At 39.4% G+C, this 24,094-nt stretch overlaps 1 protein-coding gene across 1 annotated transcript in view; it reads right to left on the bottom strand.

Moving 5' to 3' along the window:
• Positions 1-564: 564 nt before the first annotated feature.
• The window catches only part of LOC108493326 (opsin-5-like), a 28,511-nt gene continuing 4,981 nt past the window's right edge, over positions 565-24,094 (bottom strand). The window contains exons 2-6 of the mRNA XM_017806595.1: positions 21,709-21,914; positions 7,234-7,333; positions 5,004-5,108; positions 1,863-2,086; positions 565-1,199 (exon numbers count right to left, since the gene is read on the bottom strand). Coding sequence (XP_017662084.1) covers positions 759-1,199; positions 1,863-2,086; positions 5,004-5,108; positions 7,234-7,333; positions 21,709-21,914 — 1,076 coding nt within the window. The 3' untranslated portion in view covers positions 565-758. The remainder of the gene's footprint in view (positions 1,200-1,862; positions 2,087-5,003; positions 5,109-7,233; positions 7,334-21,708; positions 21,915-24,094) is intronic.

The following is a 24,094-nucleotide window of genomic DNA, read 5'->3' as shown; positions in this document are numbered from 1 at the left end:
AGAAATTCTTTACTGTGAAGGTGACACACTGCAACAGGTTGCTCAGAGAGGCCGTGAGTGCCCCATCCATGGAAGTGTTCAAGGCCAAGCTGGATGGGCTTTTGAGCAACTTGGTCTAGTGTCCCTGTCCATGGCAGGGGGTTTGGAATGAGATGATCTTTAAGATCCCTTCCGACACAAACCATTCTATGATCATATAATCAGACACAGTCCTGTGAGGTCCCTGGGGACTGGGAGCCCCACAGTAGGCATGCCTGGGGGCTCTGCTGGGAGAACCCGGCTTTTGCCCCTTGCAGCTGTTGGAGCTGCAGCAGCTCCACAGCAATCAGGAGGGCCCGTCTTCTACAGCTGGGGCTGTGCAGCACCACAGAGCTAAAACAATCTTCTATGGCTGTAACTGTCAAATAGCAAAAGACATATTTGGAAATGTAATCTGGAACTGAAAAAAATTGGATAGGAACATATTAGTTATTTTTGCTAGCTAATGCTCTCCTCAAGTCAGTCTTTCTTTTCCTGCATGCACGTGAAAACCAAGTGTTTCTGGCACTGGATGTGCTGCCCACATTGTAACATACTTTGTAGCGTTTTGTACCTACATAGAAGGAAATATCACTTTGCCATCTGATTTGCTTGAGTTGCATAGTCATCAGTGCTATAGCAAGAAACAGATGGAATGGGAATTAGGAAGTCACTCAAGCACGAATCTGAAGAGGGTCTTCCTGAACAGAAAGTGTGTATGTATTAAGTAGCTGCAAAACTTACAATCTATCACATTCAATATCAGGGTTATTAGATGGTGTATCGAGAACACCAAAATACACTTCCCCCTTTGCCGGAGGTGGGGTGTTGGTTGGACTTCCCACCCCGGAATCAGGGCTTGGTGCGGGGTGCATTTCTGCTGCATATTTCTCTTCTTTCTGAGAAGGCTGTGGTTGTTTTTGCTTGAGGTTTTTGAAACGTTTGAGCTTCACAGGGTCCTTGACTTCCTTGGCACAATGGAACAAGATGAAAATGTCCTTCCGAAATTTGGAGCTCATTCCAAAGTAGATAATGGGATTGTAAAAGCTAGCAGACTTTGCAAACAAACTGGCAAGGATGCTGGTAAGGTTGGGCACAGGGTGACCATAGGCCGACCATATAGAGATGACAGCATATGGTGACCACGCAATAATGAAGGCTGTGCAAATGACAATAGAAACCTGAAAGACAGAAGAAGAATAGTCTTAAATCTATTCTGGAAGACTACATCAGGGAAGCAATACGCTGGGAAAAGTAGCTTGAACACTTGGCCAGAAGGGAAATGTTCAGGTAGCCCTGAGGGTATGGCTTACAGGAGAATACAGGCAAGCAAATGCTTTGCTCTGATGAGGTCAGGCAGGCCTGACTTCAATATATTGAATTTTGGCATTATGGTGTGGTTAGGCGATACCTCATCTAATGGAATGAAAATAGCTACGTTCCCCTGTATGTTTATATAAATGCAGAAGGTTTCCAGTAGACTTAAGTAAATGGTAAGTAAACTGAAAACCTCACTCTAACTTCTGAGTATGCTCAGAAGTAATGTAACTTCTGAAAGAAAACAGCATATGCCAAACCAAATTTTTGGGTTTTGTGCTATATAACCCACTCCAATTATATTTAGATTATTTTTCACATGAGATGTAACACCAATATTAGCCAATTGATGCAGTAGAAGCTTTAAACAAACTTCATGTTCTTCACTGAGTTCAGACTCTGCCACTAGGGGTTATAACAAAATGAAATGCAATTGGTTTTGTTGTCTTCTGTTCTAATTAAGACCAATTTTAGGAAAGACGGATTTCATTAAGATAGATCTCAACCAACATGAATGCCAAACTTACCCTGGTGACATCTCTCTCTATTCTCCTCTGTCTGTCTGTGGGATCACCCAGACCTGTTAATGCATGACTTAGTTTGACAGTATTGATAATTGACACATATGAGAAGACCATGACTGTGACAGGTAGGAAAAAACAGCAGATAAAAATGGAGATGATGTAGGACTTGTAGATTGTAGAGAAGTTGGCTTTTGCCCAGTCTATCTCACATGTACCATACATGCGATCTGGAAAGCAAGAATAGGTTGGTTAGCATTTTTAGAGTATTTATCTGCTTTTGAGCCACTAATTTTTCAGTTAAAATGCTAAATTTTTCTTCTGTTAAGCACTAAAGAATAGATTGGTCTTTCTGATTTAATGAGACGTAACTCTGTTTCCTACAAAAACAATTTTTCAAGACCAGCTAGACTGTAACAAGTTTTAATGTGTATTATCATTCTGTCCAATTTGTATTTCCAGTGTAAATCCATAATGCACAAACTGTTGTTTTAGGATAGAAAATTGTGATACTTTACCAGAAAAAAAAAAAAAAGAGTGGTCTTTCAGTAGGTTTGATACTCTTGAGTGATACCTACTTTTATTTGTCATAATACTCTACATAGTAACTTCCTAAAATGATCACAGTAACAGCATAACAAGGAATTCCAGATGCAATATGCCAAATGTAAAAACTCACTACTTACATAGCAAAGTAGGAAATAAAAACATTAGGGCTTCTTGAGGCAATGAAGCTTTTATGGTAGCAAGAGCCATGAAAGAAAATTGATACAGCTAATGATTAAGATTTATGTTATATAGATGTAACTACTTCGAAAGATAGGAGAGCTTTAGCTAAATGGGAAACACAGTCCTGCAACACAGAGTTGCATACTTTTAAAAATGAAGTCAGGTAGACTGCAGGATCTACACCTAGTGGGACACTAGCTGATCAGGTACTTAAGGAAAAGGCAGTGGGAATAATGTGCAGTCCCTGGCTTAAATACTTTTATGAATAACAATTGACTTCTTTAGATCCTTTTGATGTGTTTGTAAAGGTGTCCTGATAGTAAACTTGAGTTCTATTACATTAGGGGTTCTCTGCAGATTGTGAACTGCAGATTTTTCTTTTTAAGTGGAAAAAACTGGTGTTTTTTTCTGAAAGCTATGGCAGTAGATTGAATTACAAATAAATGAAGCATGAACCAAAATTATGTAAGTCAAGTATTAACAGGTCCTGGAGATACAATACTGGTGAAGACTGCATGATTTAGCAGCAGATCTCTCCCTAACATCCAGTGATAATTCTGAAGAGAAAAAAAATTCCTTAACTCCTCACAGATGATAGGAGGTTTAGACAGGATGAATTAAAGGAGCAAAAGATTAAAATCTCTTTTATGATTCTCATCAAAAATAGCTCAGTATTTTTATCACCAAAAGCTCTAGGTGTTGCTGTCTGGGTGTGTTCAGTAATAGAAATAGATTTCTGTCTCCTTTGCCTTTTTCATCTGTAGACCTCAAAATTCAAAAGTATAACCATAAAATCTGGATTAATTCCAGGTTTCTGCTTTGTGAAAAATTTTGACTGAAGAATGAAGGCAGCCTCCAGATGACATGGAAAGAAAATCCTGATGATTTTCTGTTAATTGGAATTCAGAACTGTGTTTTCTCCTTCCACAGGGACACTGACAAGTAGCATTCCCAAAAATCACTGGGGTCCTGAGGACCACTGCAGCTACTGTGCAGAAGTGAGAAGCCAGGTGTAATGTGCTGTGGTCTGCTGGTACCTGCTGCTGGACTTGCCATTGCTGGGCTCCTGCATCTCCATGGATGCTCTCAATAGAAAATCTGTTTAGAGACAGAGAGCCCAGGAACATAAAACTGCTGTGTGTCTCAGTAGGGAAAAGCACTCCTAGAAGTGGTCTTGAAAACCACTGTTAAGGAATCGAATTCAAAGTACAAACTGAATCCATGGGGACACTTTAATACCCTGACAAGGCAGTGATGCTCAAGAAGTCCCTGGCTCCAGTTTAAGGCCAAAAACAGGCATCAGAAATCATTCTACGAATGAAGAGCTAGTAAGATTAACATAAAAAGAACACAGATCACCTGAAGATACACAGAAAATTACCTCTCCAAACCCACCAAGTTTGTCATGTCCAGATTGCAAAACCCACAAAATTGGAACAGTCTAATAAACAGTTTGAATTTGTCTCAAACCAAAGATCCATTGGTTTGTGAAGGATAGAAAATTTAAGCAACTATAGAAATGGATGCTTTTCTCACACCCATCCATATTTCAAGGCTTCAGAGATACCTCACCACTTATGTGTTTAATAACTAAGAGGATACATGCACGTAGCTGGTTTAATAATTCCCCATGGATTTTGTGACTTCTCGAAGAATACAGAAGCCTACAGAATCCAGACAGGTAAGTGCTAGACAATATCAGTCACATGATTTCAGTTGCTGGGACTCCTGTATCATTACCATTTGTCCCTAGATATACGTTTTGTTGAATTTTTTGAGGCTTAATTTGAGACACTTTCTCCAGCTTTTCCTCATGAGGAAATATTCTCTCCTGGGAATATCCCTTAGCCATTGAATCACTGCAGTGTTCACTATACAATTTTTTTCCTTTTTTCCCTCCCGCTTCTTTTTTGATATGGCCTTATCTTGCACCCTAATCTTTTCTTGGACTGACAAACTGTCCAATATCTTTTTCTTCCTTTACTATGTTAGTTTCATATTTTCAACAAACTGTTTCTCCAGATCTTTCTAGCTTGTCTTATTATAGTTTCAACTTTAACTTGCTGGAACTTGTGTTCTTTTCTAGCTTCCTAATCTTGACAGTTTTTGAAGGATGTCTTTTGATAGTTTCCTTTATCTCATTGCTTAACCATGCCAAATATTTCTGGCCTCTATTTTTTTCATAGGTAATATGCACTTGATCCAAGTCTTTCATTTGATATCTTCAAAAAAAACCCTCTTCATAGCTGATAGTAAAGCAGGCAACACTCTGTGAGTACACCATGCATGATGAATAATTTTTTTAGTTCCACTGATAGTTGGTCTGGCTTATCACAAACAGCAAGAAAGCAAGGTAAGTATGTTTGTTCAGTTAAGTGGAGGGGTGCCAAATAAGTACAACTGAAAGATACCTGTTACCTGTATAACTCCCCCAGCCAAGTAATGGAGCTGCTGACCAGAAGAAAGCTGCTACCCAAATGAGAACCAGAGCCACTGTCATGCTGCTGTTGCTGATGCAGTGACCTGCAATGGCATGCTTTTGTCAGAAAACAGTACTTAGAAAAGCCAACATATCTCTGAAATCTAAATGTACATCTATACCAACACCCAATAAGTAAAATATGGCTATTAAAAAAAATTAAGACAAAAAATGCATATTCATAGGAAAAACTTGATTTTGAAAGCATCTGTCAGGCTTGTGTTTAAGGCCATTGAACAGTGGAAATGAATGGCTTTTAAGCAGGAGACAATGAGTTTGATGAGCACTGCAGAATTAGCAAATTCTATGTTAGACTTATGTTTTGCAATTTTGTAAAAGAGAGAAAACATTTGTGTGTTAAGTTTTACATAGAAACAAACAAATTAAGTCTAAATTCAGAGAATTTTCTCATGCACTTTAAGGTTTTCCCTGCTAAAAAGGAGAAAATTGCTTAAACTACATTAGCCATTTGATACAAATGATTCATTCTGTCCTGCTGTTGCCATACGCTGTGGTTATTTTTTCATTTATGTGGGAAATACTTGTGCATCCAACAATCTCAACATTCCTCAACATTTTTTTAATGTTATATTGGGTACTTTCTAAGATTTCTTCAAGAGTCAAACATAAATTATGCACACCCTCAGATGGATATGTGGTACAGCTTTGCAAAAGAGAAACATGGGTTTTAAATATGACTTCATAATATGAAATGAAGATGTAGAATTATATTAGAGCCAAATTCTAGCAGTTTCAACAGCAGTTTGTGTTGAAAATTAACTTCAACAAGTCTTTCATTACAACAAACTGCAGAAGAACTTCTTGTGGAAAAAAGAGCTCCCTGCAGAAGTTCTTTTTACAGCTAATACTACTCGTGCTATTAGAGAGAAAAACTCATATGGTGTATCCTTTGTATTTACATGTGCCTTACCTGCAGATTTTAATAGGTTCCTGCCTGAAAGATGGTACAAACCAATCATAACAAAGTCATAAAAACTGATCATACATTGTCTGAAGATCAGTGAAAGGAAGACTAGGGAAAATTTGTGGTAGGTGTAGGTATAAAGAAGAGAGATTACATACGACTCTCAGTGGAAGTCAAAGTTTTCAGCAGGTGGAAGACACTGGGCAAATGTTGAGGAAAAGTTTCTACTGATCCTGTGAAAGTGAGTCCCTGGGGTGAGCATAATCATAAAAAGAGCTATAAAGGGGAATGGGCATGTTTATATAGGCTTGCTGATGAAGGCTTCACAAGACAGAAAATGTGTAAAGGATTTCAGACTAGATTTGTACAGTGGGACACTCACATGCCCTCACAGAGGCGTTTGTACCAAAGATTAATAAAAAACAGAGTTCAAAACACCAGAGTGATGAGTAAAAGGTTTCTAGCGCTGGAGAGAGTAATGAACTGGAGTTGTTCGAAATATTTAGGTTACAGATCACCAGGGCACTAGAGCAGGAAGAAGTGTGGGTGCAAGAGTGTGGTGATGATGCTTTGCAGATCTTGTAGACAAGCAGGAGACTGGGACGGTCCAAGCAGAGTTGGGTCATGGTCAGTTCTGGGGATGGCAGGAGTAATTTTCATCTCTTGTGGTGTGAAAATGTCCACTAAGGGGAGGCTGGAGAGGCATGTGGGGATGGCAGGCTGTGCAGTGCTACAAAAGCTGGAGGAAAGACACACTGACTGAATGTTCCCAGTGCCATCTGAAGCAGTCCATGATGCCTTTTGTGCTCAAACCTTGGCAAAACACTAAAGAGTGAAAATGTTTGTATGTAGGGCAGTCTTCTGAATGAAGGATCTGACTGGAAACCTCCCAAACATCATCTCATAGAAGATTAAATTCATTGTTTCAGATCCAGACGATGATGTATCACTTAGGAGCAATTGAAGTTGTATTTTGAAGAATACAGAGGGTCAGCAGGACCTGTGGTATCTTTGGCACAAGATGAATTTAACCCATGGTGACCCAAGTGTAATAGTAATAATTTGACTCTTACTGGAGTTAACCCTGAAAGATTCTATGGAAACATGTTTGCAATGTGTATGACTGCATTATGTCCTGGTTTTCAACTAATTTAATTTATATCTAATATAATCTGTGACTGAGAGAAATACGGATTTGCACCAGGTTCAGTGAAAGCAGCATAGGACTTGCCTTTATTCCTTACCTCTCTCAGGATGGCAGCCCTTGATATAGCGAGTCACACTGATCACTGTAAGGGTATTAATGCTAGCCAGGCCAAAGAGAAGCGTCAGGAAACCATCAACCTGAAAAACAAAGCAGTGCAGGATGTTCTTTTACTGTAGAGAGCTGAAGGGGAAAAGAACCACAGGAATTTCTTCTGTCATTTTTATGTTAATGATCTCAAAAGTTTTTCCAGAAAATCAACTAGCAGGGAAATACAAAATGTCAGGTGCAGTTATCTTCTATAGGATCAGTGAGCAAGTAAATGTTCAAAAATTATATAAGTGCTCTGTCATGTACATACAGTAAACAAGCAAACACACCCTTAAATCTATGCTTCCCCTAAATGACTTGCCAAATGAAGGAGAAAAACTTTGAACTGAAAAGAAGAAAACCCCTGAATAGGAAAAATGCACTAGATGCAGCTGCCCCACTTAGGCAGAACAAACATGCAAACTGATCCTACGACATTTATGCCAAAGAAGGAAGAATGTAGGGGTAATGAGCTTGGCTGACTGAGAAAAGCTTTTAAAAAAATAAAATAAAACCTAAATCATTCCAATAGATTGCGCCTCAATGTTTGGTGCTCATGGTTGCCAGCTATTTATTAATCCCTGATCCTCGTCACCTCTAACTGATGCAGGCAGAGCTGCACAGCTCTGTAGGCTCCTGCTGACGTCAGTGTCTCAGCGAGATCACAGGGTGGTCACAACTCTGCAAGCTTCACTTATGGATGTAAGAAGGAAGTTGCTGTTGACTGTAGTAGAGAGGGATGTAGCCATCTGCTAGGGAGCACTGTATGACTGGGAAATGATCCAGGCAAAATGCTGAAGGCAAGTCCTTTTTTTTGAAAGTTTGCAATGATATACTAAACTGTCCAGAGCAGCGAAGCTCTTGGAGGTGCCAGTTTTACATCAAGTGAAGCATGAATATTAAGCGTCTCTGAACTGTCACTTGGCATTCAAATGGTAAAGTTATCAGTGGAAAGGCACATCATTATTTTACAGGAACAAACTGTCTTTGTGTGAATGGGCACAACTCCCATGGAATTTGGTTTATCCCAGCTCTGAATCTGGGGCTTTAATCCAGGCTTAAGTCTAAGACCATGGCAGATTGTATTAATTAAATTGGGTGAAGGGTTAGGAAAGGACTGCTTTATCATTTGTTTTACTGGTGTTTTTTCTTACTACCTTCTATAGACATTACATATTTCTTAATGCCAGCTTTTACAGACCCACCACATTTTAAACCCATGCCAGGCTTCCTCCTACAACAATCTACACTCACCTGTGTTCCGCTTACAATCAGCTCATGCCTGGTGTATAAATGCAACCATGTTTAAACCACAAAACAGACTTCCTTGGATGTTTCAGCTACCTGGTAGAAGCTGCACTTGGCTGAATTTGACCTGTTGAGTGTTGTGGAGGTTGGTGAAATACCTGGATGTGTAAATGTATTCTGCATTTCATTAACCTTATTGATGCGAACAGCTGTCACTTCTCCATTTGTTCTAATAACGCTTCATAGATGCATAGCCAAGGGCTGCATAAAATTAAGCAATTGCATTAGTTATTGGATTAGAAAGGAAGCAGTATTTAAACAATGATGCAAATAAACACTTTGAAATTAAGTCTAAAGAGCTATGAGATTGAATGCTAAAATAGCAGGATAGGCTTCTCACTATATATCATAGCCCTGTGCTGAAACTGGTGGAGTATTCCTGAAACATATCTGTGTATGTTTTATCATTGGCAGATGTGACCATTTTTCTCCTACCCTCCTTCCCTGATGTCAGACCAAAGAGAGACAATTATATTAAGTGATCAGTTCAAACAGCCTTTGAGCACACTTACAAGGGAGGAAGGTGTGTCTAAAAATATACTCTTGTCCTTTACCATTTAAGACAAAGCTATCACCATATGAATAAGCCTAAATGTTTTCTTTGGAGTGGTATCTTGCTAAAAAATGCAATTTTATCTAAATCAACTTAGTTTATAGGACCGAGCCACTGTCAGTGCCATGTCTCATTTCCATATTATTTCTTAACAGCATTTCATCAGATCAAATTACTGTTGCTTCTGCCACTATGGGGGCGACCACCAGAGATGTTACTAGGGCCATATGGTTAGTAAGTGTCTAAGTGGCAGCAATCTCTTGGGGCCAGCTGTGCTTACTGTCCCCATGATGGCCACAGGCTCGGTGGTTTAGGAACAGGTGACAGGGTGACATATCATGGAGGAGAGGGAGTTCTGGGGATGACAAGAGCTCAGATGAATTGAATAAAGGAGGTAAATTGTGGCTCTCAAGCTGTAGAACAGCCTATACAGAGGCAACACCATCTGGAACATTAAAACACAAGAGAGCATCCAACAGGCTGCTTTGGAAGCAGGATTCTCAAACCACTCTTTCCCCTGCCGAAATTCTATCGGCAACAAGTTACCTCTTGAGCCCAGTTATGCATACACCATTTCCCAGCAAGTCTATCAATTCTGAAATGCTTTTCTATTGGTGTCACTTAGACATATGTCTTCAGAAGAGAACAAGAAATCTTCCTCTATCTGTAACCAACTTACTTCAAACATACATCTACTGGATATGGAAGAAAGATCTCTGCTATTTTTTCTGCTGCTGAACAGACAACTTTGATCATAGGTGGCAAGGCAGCTGCTTGGAACACAAAGTAGTTACCAACAGAAAAACTGTTTTAATATAGTACCAATTTCTATAGACAGAGATTAATATCTGTTACAAGAATGTGCGATAATTTTGGTTTCCTGCATCTTTAAAGATATATGGAACGACAGTCAAGGAAATACTAGAATAGTAGATAACATTTAATTACTTTGGAAGATGGATGCTCTTCCCCTTACACAGTTCTGGATTTCCTTTTCTTTTATTCTACCCCACAGCTAGCCCCGTCCTTCCATAGTTGTAATATTTCCTCCATTTTTGTGTAATGCAATGTTGTCCTTTCTGTTATTAATTATGATCAGATAGCAGCAGCATTAATAGGCAATAATGAATTCTGACATAAACACAAAGTTAATTGCGTGGTAATTTTGGTTCACCAGCTTTCCTTTTTACCCATTAAGAAACATGATTAGAGTAGCAGTTTTAAAAGCTTTTCTCTCAATGTTATACCAATATTACTCCCTTGGCTATATAGATATTCATGTAACTTGCTCATTATCTTTATGCTGCCTGGAAGCTATGACATAACTGGAGAAAAAATTGTGGTTTTTTTCTGCTTTGTACTTGTGCCTGACTTTAAATCTCACTAATGCTCTTGGTGTACTATTTACAACCCACAATACATAAAGCTCCTATTGCATGCAAATTCATAGACTTCAACACAGGGAGAGTCAGGAATCCCCAGTGCACTATCAAAGTTTTGGCTGTGGACTTGGGTGTGCCCCACTTATACTACCTTTAGTACTTATGAATCCCTACTGATTCATAAGAGCTGTCTTCATTTAAAGCAGAGTAAAATATAACCTATTGTTCTTATTATTGGATTAATCAAGATTTCATAGCACAAAAGTAGATTCCCAAAATAGTGATTTCATTTCAGTTTAGGCCAAAATATTGATCTCACCAGCCAGAAAGGCTGCATCGTTCCCTCCTCTGGCCAGCTGGTGAATCTTTTGCAATTTCCCCAAGTCCATTTTTTTCCCTCCAGAACCACATGTCCTGTCTTTTTCTTCTGTTGAAAATGAGATAATGAATATATAAAGAAAAAGATAAACTTTAAACAGGGATTATTTGTCCACAGCATATATTTAAAGTTGCCACAACAAACTGTCTCAAAATATTTTTTTAATACAGATCTGATTATTCCGAGATCATAATGTAAATAAATAATGGCAATAAATCTCCTTTCAACACCAAGAGATAAAAAAGCATCTAAATCAGTCTTCAAGAAATACACTTGTAAAAGCAACTGTAAATACTTTTGATTAGATGCTTTAAAATTAAAAATGAATGTTTTAAAATTTAACAATTTCTTAGTTTTCAGTAAATGCAAAAATATCCCATCTGAGTCTGAAGACAACATAATTCTCCCATCCCTCCAATATACAATAATGTGTCAACAGAACTATTTTGTCACATGGAGGAACTACTGAGGTCCGTAATCAAAATTAGTCTTCACAGAAGACCACTGCAAACTTGCAATGCACGGCATTCCTAAAGCACTTAAATAGTTCGTTTAAGATTTCCTACAATACAGGAGGTGAAAGAGACTTATAATTTACTACAGTTTCCACAGCATCTTTTACTCATGAGACATGTCTCTGCTATGGTTGCATTCTGCCTTTCAAAATGTCTTAGTAGACTTCAAGGGTAGCTATTCTTAGAGGTGATGGCATTAACCCAAGCCATGGTAGGTAAACAATGAGAACTGATTTGCTACAGGATTAGATAGTTTAAACCGTCAAGTGACAGCATCAGACACAGTATATTGCACTCACCAAGTGATTAAATCTTTCTGTTGATGTTATATTTTCTAAAGACAGGAAAAATATGAATGCAGTATTTAGGCTATATTATTATGTGTATGGATATGTAATTATACTGATTATACTATATGGTTAATGTACATTCAGTGCCACTATTAATATATGCAGGTCAGGTTTTGGTTTTAGTAATACTGGAGAACCCAGAAAAAATCTATTTGTTTTCTTGTAGTTATTTTAGTTTTGTACACCAGGATAATCAAATGAAGCTCAGCGTGTATTCTTACTTTAGGCTGACTTTTAGCTATTAGAGTTGCAGCGTCTCAGTTTACAATTTATAGTCATAGTAGCACATGCCCCTGTCAGGGAGCACGGTTATGAATGCAACAACCCCATCAAGAGCATATCATTTAATGAATAGATAGAAATTGCTTTCAGAATTTCCTTAGACAGCCTCATCAGATTATAATCTTATTTCAAGTACCCCATCTCCGGATGCATGGGAATGCCTGCTATCTAGCTCTGGGTAGAGGCCGTGGGACCATGGAAGGTTTAATGTCTCTCCTGTTCCCCCATGAAGAATAAATTGGGAGCATGTAGCTCATACCACCAGATGATCCATATACAATGGAAAGATTCCCATCTTCGGGTTAGATGCTGAATTGCCATTGTCTTAATGTGAATTACTGTAGAGGGAAATTAAGAAGCACTAGATAGGAAACTCCAGCATTGTCCTTTGGGAATATCTGTGCTACACTGTATAAAACTCTTTCCAGTGGGCCTAGCCAAAACTCCTCTCCACATCAGTGATGTGAAGGCAAGGTTTGTCTTTGTGGCCTGTGGTGATCCTACTCTGATAAATGAGTTCCATGAACATCAGATTAAAGTCACGCTTTTGTTTTCGAAGTGCCATCTTTGCCTTTTCAGATTATCATGCTAAATGTTTCTGGAGGCTTTCATATCTAAAGGGAATCAGAGGTCCCACCGTTCACAGACTTCACCAGAAGAGCCCAGAGATTACAAGTGACCCTCCACATTCCCCAAAGTACAATTGTTTGTGCTGTTTCCCAGCAAGAAGGAATCTTTACGTAGCCACCCTCTAATACAAGAGTCATCTCTGACTGCTGGATGAATGTCTACCAGTGAACTTGTTCTTTTGCTCATAAAGCCCCTAGAAAAAAGATAGGGCAGGTTAGTGATGGTACCATCTCAGCTGTGAGTGGCCAAGACAGGCATATCCTACATCCTTGAAAGCCTGAAAAAGCTGCATGGATACTAGCAGATATCTTCTTAGGTTGGTACTCATCTCCTATGGACCCTGTACCAAAATAACCAGAGAAACAGACAGCTTCTAACAGGAGAGTCACAGGGGTGATGATAGCCAAGGGGTCATGATAGCCCAGGGAGAGCCTGGAAAACTTTGTAATATATACAGGTTATTCTTGGCCTTAAAGCTACCTGGAAACCCACCAGGTGCAATGTCATCCCTTCTGCAAGGACAGTGGTGTGGAAATTCAGAACATCATGTCAAATACAGCTCAGTACAAGCCACAGTCATTTTGTCATTGATTCAGCCAGCACAGGATCTGGCTCAGGATGTGAATTTCTTCCTACACACTAGCAGTGTATTGACTTAATGGAATAGATATTTGTGAAATAGAAGATGAGTAAATGTGAGGTAAGATTATTTAAGATATTTACAGATATTATCAAGATGATATTTAAGATTCAAATTAAATTTTGCTTAAAAGTCAGTGGGACGATGTGGCACACAGGCAGGAGCCAGAAGAACACCAATTGTTCAGCCCCATGCTAAGAAGATCTTGAAAGACAAAGGACGAATGGACAGTTTTTTTGGAGGGAAGACATTTAATCTCTTAGAAACACATCAGTACAGAAGAATGAGGAAGGCTACTATTTTCCAAATAAGTAAAAAAGAAAAGGATTTTTCAAAGCCCTTTGAGAGGAAAAGCAAGTGCAGGAATTAAAGCTAAGGCTTTGTAAATTCCTGGTTCTGTAGGAGCACTATCAGGTAACCAATGGCCTTTCCAGGCAGCAGCATATGGTCTGACACAGTTCTCGGGTGTCACAGGAGGGGCTATGTCAGACTTGTTAAACAAGGAAACAGATAGTTTGGGCATTCGTAATTTTTCAAGTACCAAATATATAACTTCCCTAATTTGTCGCAATTGACTGCAGAAGTAATAATTTAGAGGAAAATGGGGGAAAACTCACGGATAATGAAAACTGGCGGAACTTCCCTGCAGTCACATTAGTTACACTGAAATGATCTTCTATGTTGCTAATGGTTCTGTTTGTGCTAAGGCAGTTTTTCCCCCCTTCCCTGCAGATGAAGTATTTTTCTCATTAAAATTTAGCTCACAGATGTCTACATGAGTTGCTTTAATATCTTTGACTGCACTGTGCACACTCTACAGATTATATCAAGGCAGACCAGAAAAAAAGATATAGGGAAGACTAATATCTCTGCAACTTTTTTTCCTTCAGTGTCCAAATCTCAGTTGCACAAGTAAACAAGAATGAGGATACATTCTTGTGTTCATAATTGAGATATAAATTTGTTTCAGAAAAACATATCTGCGACAGGAAGACTTAGTAGCACAGCAGAGGTGAAGTAAAGGGCACTCTTTTTTTGAATTTGCATTATAGATCAGTCCTCACATCCTACCTTTCACAGTGAATCAGACTGCTGAGGTGAGCTGAATACAGAGGTAACAGTACACAGCTTTTCTCCAGCACTTTTAACACCTGTTTTATCTGTTAATGCTCTTAGTGCCAGCTCCATGATTTAACTTTGGGTTATTTTCATCTTACTGAAATGTCAGGAATGATAAGCTATATATAAGTAAAATCCCAGCACTATCACACCCTAGTACTGTGCTAGGATAGTATATAACTATTTTTCACTCCCTTTTACATTTTGTTTGAATTCTTTTAATATCTTATAGGTAGATAGCTGAAAATTTTTCAACTAAACAGACATTCCTGGTCTATTATGATTTGAGAAAAAAATCTGTTTTTTCCTGGCCCACTCTCAATCAACCTGCTTGGACACTGGGATATACAGTGATATTGAAAGATTTTTTACACCAATCAAGACTGAATTAGCTCAATCTTTGGGTGGAAAACCTCTGCCAAAGTTAGCCTACTGCAGAAAACCGTGCTAAGGAGAAAGGTGCTCCTGCAGTGCAGTGGAGCCAGAACACAAGTGAAAGTACAGGTGAACTCAAAGTGTGTCTACACAGACTGGTTCCCACAGGAAGAGAGAGGAGGAAAAACATGGAAAAACATTCAGGTACTCTCAGGTGTGGGGAAGGACAGTCATGGCAACCATCACTACATATCGCAGCAGCAATCTGGGGCAGAGTGTGAGCACGAGCAAACCTTTATCCACCTCAGTGGACTTACTTTTCTAGATGAACAGCTTGTGGATTTGTGTGGGGTTTATGAGCAAGAGCTTTGTGGTGAGTAGGGTACTCACAGAGCTGGCTAATGTGGAGAATGAGAGGCAGATGTGGGGATGAGACATACACTCAAAGGGTGCTTGTTACATATGGAGTGGGTTGAAAGCTGGATGATTTGGTGAAGGAAAAAATGAGTGGATGATGGAGCAATGTGAATGGGTGCTTGAGATGGAAGAAGTTTGACAAAAAATGCCTACAGATACTGGGCAGTAGTGACACTGTCTGCCATTTTCCTCCGTAATCTCCCCAGTACTGGGAAGGCAAGAGAAAGAATATTTGTGAGGTTTCATTTTGGTTCTTTCAATCTGACATTGCTTTTGTTATCTGGTCACACTGACTGCTGAGCTACCCCTGGTTGCTCATCTCCCCCAGAACAATACCACATATGGTAGTATGTAAACATTTATTGTATTGGTATTTACATAATGCATAAAATCACTAACTGAGTCAAGAGAGTCGATAGTCTAGCTAAGTAAACAATTGATTGGTTTTATGAGTTATATTAAATGGACAAAAATCAATGTTCTCCAAATCTAGTCTATTTTAAAAAAGAACATAAATGTCTTAGGTGTTTTTGATTTATTAGACAATTCACAGAACATTTTATTAAAAGAAGAAAGTATTAATTCTCTGTTTCCTCCTCAGACAAGATTTAGCAATATTTTACAATCCGTGTATAGGAAAAGAGATAAGTCCTTCCCCCAAAACTTCTGAAAAGAGCACATGTATTTTCATCATACTGTTCTCAGAATTTCCTACTTCCGCAATTTTCATTTTGGTGTTTCAGAACCTCAGCTCTAATTTTATAAAAGATAGACATTACTTCTTCTCAGAAATGTCATACTAGACCTCTGAACATATAATAACACCAAAGATTCTAGATGTTTTAGGTGCTAGCAAGAGGCGTTGACTGGAAGCTGCATCTACGAAAGAGGACAAGGGCTGCTGTGCTCAGCCTTGTAGGCTTTGGCCATTTGCCTGGTGAAAGGAGGGTTGTGGCTCCAAGTTTGGCTCTTAGATTGAAGGTGGCAAAAGCTGGTGAGCAAATGAGGCTCCTAATATAGGCAAGAGAACAGGGTGAGGGGCACATCTCACCTCTCTTGATTTTTAAAGTCTTACTTCTTGGTGCAAAAGATTGGGATTTCTTGGTATTCACAGCCATATCCTTCCCATAACTGTGCAAGACCTTTTAAAAATTAAGCAGTGTCACTTGTAAAAAGCAGAGGGACTGCTGGTCCATTCTTACTTTAGCTCCATGGAATGTGTGGGAGAGCTGGATTTACTTTTCTCCATCCAAAGGTGCCCAGACCCACATCCCCATAGCCCCAAAAATATTCATCATAAGGGGATGTCCTACTATCCCTAAAGCAAACAAATAGTGGGGCCAGAGACAAAAAGAATCTCCCTACATTAGTAGTCAGACACCCACTGGAGGGAGGGGAACCCTCCTTGTCCAACAGCAGCATTGTTAAAGCAGGGATATTGCACATCTAATCTAGCTTTTCTCAGGAACCCCCATTTAACTGGGATTTCAGCTGGCAAATTGATCAGCTACACCACCACAACTTGGAAAATCTACTACTTTCTTTTTACAAGAAATCCCATACATTTCTGTGGGCCATGTACTCCTCAATGCATGCACATGCAATGTATGCACAAGTCTGATGCTTCTAGAAAATTTTTGACTTCCTGGCCATACCAGAAGTGCCCTTTCAGGATACACATACACCACATAGCTGGTGCTTTCAGGCAACTGTGCACAAGTGCATTATGGCTAATGGAGTAGGACAACACCTGCATGCAGTGTAGGGCTTACTGCTGCTCACCACAATGCCAGTTGTTTCTGTCCAGGGTATGTCAGACAAGAATACAGAAACGTTGTGTTTCCTCACTGCTTTGTAGTAAACCCAACTACAGGGTGAGACAGTAATTTCTCTCTCTCTTCTGCTACCCTCAGTGTCTTTATTATTCTGCACAACACAAAGCAGCTTCAGCAGAAGAGGGTGAAGGCAGGTCCATCCAGGCTGGCCCTTGGGATGGTGAGGGCAGGCTGCGGGGACAGAGGCACTGGGGGTGGATCCTGTCAGACAGGCTACTGTGGTGCTAACTAATACCTCAAAGAAGAACTTTTTTTTTTTATGTTTCCTCCTGAGGCTGTTTCTGTGCATATTCAGATCTGCTGGGGATGCTCTGGCACCATCTGGCTAGCCAGATGGACCGGGAATACCTAGGCTGATAGTGAGGTGAAGGCATCTGCCGTAATAGCGTCAGTCAGCACGTCAGTGACAGTGGGTATGTCCATGACGGTACCATGACCTGGAGATAACTACATTGTGCTCAGCCAAGACACATCTCAGATGTAAGAAGCAGTCGGAAATAATGTTTTTTTCAAGAAACCTATACCAAGAGAGTGAGCACATGATAAGAGCTGTCAATTTTTTTGATGCTCATAGTAAAATTCTTGAGTATTTATAAAATTAATGTTAAAATAACGAAATGGTACTATCAAAATCTAAAATAAAATAAGAAATTTAGAAGAGTCAACCAGTGGAAACAAGTTTTTACTGAAGTACCAGGATTATGAAGTATTTCAAATCCTAATGCACTGCACAGCCCGTTCTTGGTTTCAGATATGACTGTAATGGACGTATGGGGATCAGATAGGTTATAATCCTTCCCCTATATTAAGAGGCTTCCTGAAGTCTCCATCTTTTGTTGTATTCACCACATGATTAAGAGATACAAGAAAAACTTTCTGTCATTTGATGAATAAGGTTTAGTAAAAACCGTGGTGTTTACCTGAAGAGAATTAATACTTTTTCTACTTCCTACATTTAAGAACATTTGTACACAATGTTATTTAGAGGTTTCAGTGCAACTTCTAATTCAGTAGAACAGAATAGAACAGTAGAATAGAATAATAGTAGTAAAATAGTAGTAGAATAGAAAAAACATATGGGAAGTTAAAAATTATACCCCAAGGTAGCTTTTCACTAGAAATATGGTAAGTAGGGGAAAAAAGGCCACTTCATCACTGGCTTACATTTTCTGATCTGAAATTTACCATACAAACTAGTTTACTTACTGATAATATTACCAGAGACTAAAAAGTGAATGTGCTAGAGACTGACTGTCCTCCCCCAGTTCAGATCAGGAATAAGAGACAGTGGTAGAGCAGAGAAGGGATAAAAAAGAAATGAAATCAAATTCCAAGAGCCAAGCTTGGAAAACCATATTAGTACACAGCATTCAACAGGGGCAGCATTTGGATACAGACCCACCACACTACCTCATTCCTGAGAGAAGAGCTCTATCAGACTTTGAAAAAAAAAAAAAAATGTTTGGCACGGTGAAGAAAAGTGTTGTTTCTTCCATACAGAGGAGGAGAACAGGATCACACCTATCTGTCCCATGCAGCAGGTGTGCAGCAAGATGATCCTTGTAGCTGGAGATACATCTTTTGCTACAGAGAGTTTTCAAACACTAGGTTGATTTGAGAGAAGTACTGTTGGTCTGTCTTTTCCCCACTCCCTCTGATTGAAGCAGCCAAGAATGGTGAACTTTAATTTGAAAAATTTTGCCTGAGGGCACAGAAGGAGACCCGAGTCAGAGGAAAACAAAATAGTTAGGTGGATTAAGTGAGGTGAGCTGATGAAAATTCTTCATAAACAGAAATGACAGGCTAGCTTGGGAAAATAAAATTTCTCTAAGCAAAAGCTGACTGATCAATAGGAGCAAATGTGTAGTGAACCAGACAATGACAGAAAGCCAATTAAGGCCATCCTCTGGACTCAGCAAAACAAACCAAGTAAAGGAAAACACACGGGCCATGCCAAGGGAAGAGCCACGTTCATGTGGGCAGCAGCTCAAATTGCTACCTCAGCTACTTGTAGAGGAGCCTGAGTGCAGTGAGGGAAGCAAGAGACACTGACTTTGAGGGGTTGTGACAGAGAGCATGGGCTTTACCTTCTTGGCACCAAGCTCCTTACTTCTCATGGTCTAGATGTGAGACCCGTTCTGGTCAGACTACAAACCCATCATATTTTATAAATACCAAAAAGCAAGCAATCGAAACACTACTGCGGTTCAACATGGAACACTTTTAGAATGATCTTTGTGCTGGCTATCCACACACACATGGGAACATTCACATTTTTTTTTATGCACAGAAGTTTCCTGTTATTTCTGCACAATATTCTTCTTATAAAACAGCCACTCTGTTTCCATAACCTAGTTTTTCATCATTGGTTTCTGTTTGATCAAGCTTAATAGTTAAGAAGATGGATGTCAGGGTTTAAACATATTTTGGAGCCTGCTCCCCTCCTCAAGACAGAACAAAATCTTGATTGAAATGGGAATCCTACATAATTTTCTCTCAAAAAGCTATAACCGGCTTGACCACTCAACAAGTCACAACCAATTTAGACTATTAATTCAGAGTACAAATTGACTTTTCCAGATTACCACTAATTTTTACTTAGCACTAGTACAGTATAAGTTCCTATTTTGAATGATAAATGTTAACTTTTAGAGCCTACAGACGATTATCAAAGCAGCAACTTTAATGTTCTGCCAATCAGAGTGTTAATAAAAGCCAATGCACTATTAGTGTCCCGCACAACATCTTTGGATCCCAAAATTTTGCTGGATATCCAAACTTTACAAATGAATGCTGTTTAAAACCAGAAGATCTAAAAAAGATTACTTAACACAGCCTGACCAATGAACTGTCTGAGTGCCCTAAAAATGTTACAGTCCACTTTTCTCCTTGTAAAGGCAGTTCAAGCACAGTGAGATTAAGCCCACCTCCATCACATAAAGTTCAAGCACACCTCCATCCCAGTATTTTTACACCTCAAAAAAGAAAGTCTGATCATCATAACAAGTCTAAATAACTCCAAGTCAGCCAAAGAGGGATTCCCAGGCAGAGGCATCATGAAAGAAATCAGTAAGGCTGCTGACAGAGGTTCCCATGGAAATCCAGAGGTACAGACACAGTGTGCCATGCCTTGTCAATTCCCGTGTGTGCTGTTTTTTACAGCCACAAAAAAACCCACAGTGTAAGCAAGTATCTGAAAGAACTTGGAGTAGGGATGCAGAAGAGATATTTAATATTACCTCTTTCAACCTGTTGGGCTGTAAACGTTAAGTTATGCCACAGATCTTGGTTCAGGATTTCACACTGAATGGCTTAACCTTTCTTACAGAGGAAATCTGCAACAAAGATACAACCGAACCTGGAGATACAGATTTTACCTTTCCTTTCTTAGTCACAGCTCCAACCTTCCTTGAAATAGGGGGAAGATGAGCATCTTTTTGGTTCTGAGTGTGGGAATGAATTTTACAGTTTACAGGTGTGTGTTTACTTATCTGATAACTTCAAAGTTTTCAATTTTTAAAAAAAGTCAAAATTTTTTCTCAACAGACCTTAGATTGCAATTGTAGGTGTTCTCATTAGCAAAAAAGTAGATTTTGCTGAGGAAATAATTAGCTTCATTTTGATAAATCCTTTTCTGCCAAATGACCAGACACGCATTTTAAACAATAAAATAATAATTTTTAAGTACAAGCTACACCTCCTATGTTAATCAGTCTTCAATGGGAAACTGAAGTTTCCTCTGCAGAAACTGAACCTTTTTATTGAAAAGGAGGGAACATGAACTGTAAATGTTCTTTCATTTGTGTTGCACAATAGCTCAACTTCCTCTTTGAAAAAAAAACCCAAAACACAAAACACCAAGAAAACAGGATTATTTCTTTCTCCCATTTCCTTCATCATGACTTCTTTTACACCTTGCCGTAGGCTATCCTGTCATTTTCAGATTTTTGATTCCCTCACAAAACAGAGTATAATCTTTCTCACAGATGTTACTAAAAGCACCAGGGAACCAGGCTTGTGCCTATCTGTCCATGGGGTGCATTTATATTCTGTCTATGCACATGTGTTTCAGAATTAGCAATAACTTTTCCAAGTTCTCCAACAAAAAGTGGCCTCCAAGTTCAGGGAAGACTATGCCATTAAGTAAAAATACTCATTCTACTACAGGCAATGAAGCAACCAAGAATTTAGGAAGGCGATTGACGAGTTACAACTGACTTAGTGCAAAAAGTTCTATGCTAAAGTATATGGGTATGCCCAAATGCTGTATGGAGACTTTGCTCTACATGCCTTGTCAAGTAAGAGTCTACATTGCTTTAAGCCAAATGTTAAAGTGCCAACAACCAGGTTGACTTCAGGTGAGCTGAAGACAAGCACAGCCTACGCCTTAGCTTTCCAACATGAGCGTGAGCTCTGACATGAAGTAAAAAACCCCAGACTGGTAAGAACTATTGCAAATACATAGGAAAAAAAACACTGAAAATTTGTCAAGCACTGATTAAATGCATAGATTTATAGGTGTAACAAAGATCAGTCACTATCCCTTTTCATTCTTTGGGAACTGTCTGGTTATTTATATACAGCACACTCACAGAAATAGCTGCACTTGTTTTGTCTAATTAAGTGTAATCCAATCTTACCTGGCAAGTCCATATTGATGTGATAATGAATCCATCATCTCTGAAGACATTGAAGATTTCAATGATCCCTCGTGAATAACCAAACACGGAGATACTAGCATCTGATACTGCCAAGTTAAATGTGAGGTAGTCAGTAGGCTGCAGAAGATGTCTTTGTTTATACAGGACAAAAATCACAACGCTGTTTCCAAACCAAGACAGCCAACCTGGAAAAGAAAAATTAAATCCATAGGACTAGATGATTTTTAAGGTCCCTTCCAATTGAGGTCATTCTATGATTCTATAATATAAAAAGCAAATAAAGCAAGAAGCAGTTGAGTGTGTCAATGTATGACATCTCTTCTAAAATTACCCTTTTGCTCCATTAGAAGCATATTAAACCAAATTATCCACTAGAAAACCTAGGCATGGAGGTTTTTTGAGTAGCTGGGTACATTTCAGAAGCAGGAGCGAGCGAATAACTTCAGTGATAGAACAAACACAAAGAGCTGCTGCTGTAACTGTCAAAGTTCCACACTTTAAGGGCCTAGAGAAGTTTTTTTTCCATAAGTGGATGAAATTCATGGAGGTGAAATTCATGAAGATGTACTCATGGAGTGTAACATCTGGGGAAAATAGGAAGGAGGAAAGATTGTTAGAGCTAAGCAGAGACTACAAACAATCTGTCAAAAGCTGCATCTGTTTAGGTACCTTGTATACAAAAATGGATACAGGAGGTTCATGCACGTAGCCAGAGAGCCACTTTACCAGTCCTCTCTCGAGAAGGGCAGCTAATACAATTAAGTGTCTTCTCTTAGAACAGCCTAGGATCTCCTTGCAGCAAAGTCTGTCCCAGATGGGAATATTTTTCAGTAATGCACCTGATAATCCATATGAAGCGAATGTTTTGAACAGAATTTTAAAGTCTCTTTTTATTTATTTTTTTAAAGAAAATTGTATCCTCTCTTACTCTCCAGGAACAGAGATGCCTGACATATATATGTCTAAGTTTATGAAGAAAACACAAGGGAGATGACTATAAAGCTGTAGAAAGTCAGACAATTACTCAGTTGGAGAGAGCTAAGTTTCCAAATGTCCACGACTATTGCTCCACTCATTTTCATCCCACTTTTTGAGATGACATGTGGAAATGAACAATTTTTAACAAAATGTTTATTTGTAAGTGTCAGGCTCAGTGTTGAAAATGTGGCTTAGCCTGTGAAGGGGGTGGTTCCAGGGTGGCTGATGGAAAGGCGTTGAGCCGCAGGCTGGGCAGCACCAGGCTTCCTGCTGGCTCCTGTTTCTACCCTACAGACCAGCTCTGCCACTTTTGACATTGGTGGCCTCATTTCACCTTGGCAGGGTGGAGCAAAACACGACCTCTTTTAAGTGTCTGCAGCCTAGGATAGGATTAGGAATGCAAAACCTGGTGGTTTATGACAGGGTATGACACTACCAGGCGAGTAAGAAAAGAGCTGATCCACAGCCCTCTATCCAGGCACGAACAGTAGATACCTCAGAGCAAGGCTATTGTATATTAACACAGTGAGAGATGGATATACACAATAAAGAGGGATGTGACATGATGGCATTACACAGCATCTCTGGATATTCAAAGGAGTTCACAAGAGAAAAGATGGCTGATGTGTTTAATGTTACAGCAAGAGGGCAGTTGCTTTCCTCCAGGAAGCATCACCTCACATGTCAAGAACCCAGCACTTCACCACCAGGCTGCCTTGGCTAGGAAGGGAGGGGAGAAAATTGCCTCTGAGTCTCCAGGCCATGTGGGAGTATCAGGATCTGAAATGCTGAGGAGCAAGGCACCCGTTCTGCCAACAGAGGGGTTGGGAACCTACCCCCTGCTGAGGTGCTCTGGATACTTTGGAGTGGGAGGGGAGGTGGTTGATGGGACAATCTCTGTACAGCACTATGAACTGCTTTTTCTGTGGAGCAATTTCCTTTTAACAGCTTCTCTTTGCGGCATTGCCAAGATGCTGCTACTCTGTCTTGCTTAGCAAATGCATACGGTTTACTGAAGAGCTTTTGAAATGGGAAGAGCTGAAATGTCAGCATATGGTATTAACCAGAAATAGTCACTGGTGCAATGATACACAGAGATACACACATATAATTTATATGTATCTCGTTATAAGATCAACAATGATAAATACATCTTATTCTGGCCACTAGGTGACAATGTTTCTTAATCGAGTCTTGTTTCGAACAACTGGATGCATTTTAAGTCAGGGATTTTCTGACTATTGTCTGAGTCTAGGTATTATAAGCAGGCAGAGCAGGGCACTGGGGGAGGAAGATTTTGGGAGCACATAGGGATGGTCTGCAATGCAAACATGGGAGTTGTGTTGCTTGTGTATGTCAGTTCTACCTTCCGTAAGATAGGATAATT

The sequence above is a fragment of the Lepidothrix coronata genome, unplaced genomic scaffold, assembly GCF_001604755.1.
Source record: "Lepidothrix coronata isolate B3197 unplaced genomic scaffold, Lepidothrix_coronata-1.0 Scaffold16, whole genome shotgun sequence".
Lineage (NCBI taxonomy): Eukaryota > Metazoa > Chordata > Aves > Passeriformes > Pipridae > Lepidothrix > Lepidothrix coronata.
The sequence above is the reverse complement of the archived record's forward strand: the minus strand, read 5'-3'. Positions and strand labels throughout refer to the sequence as shown.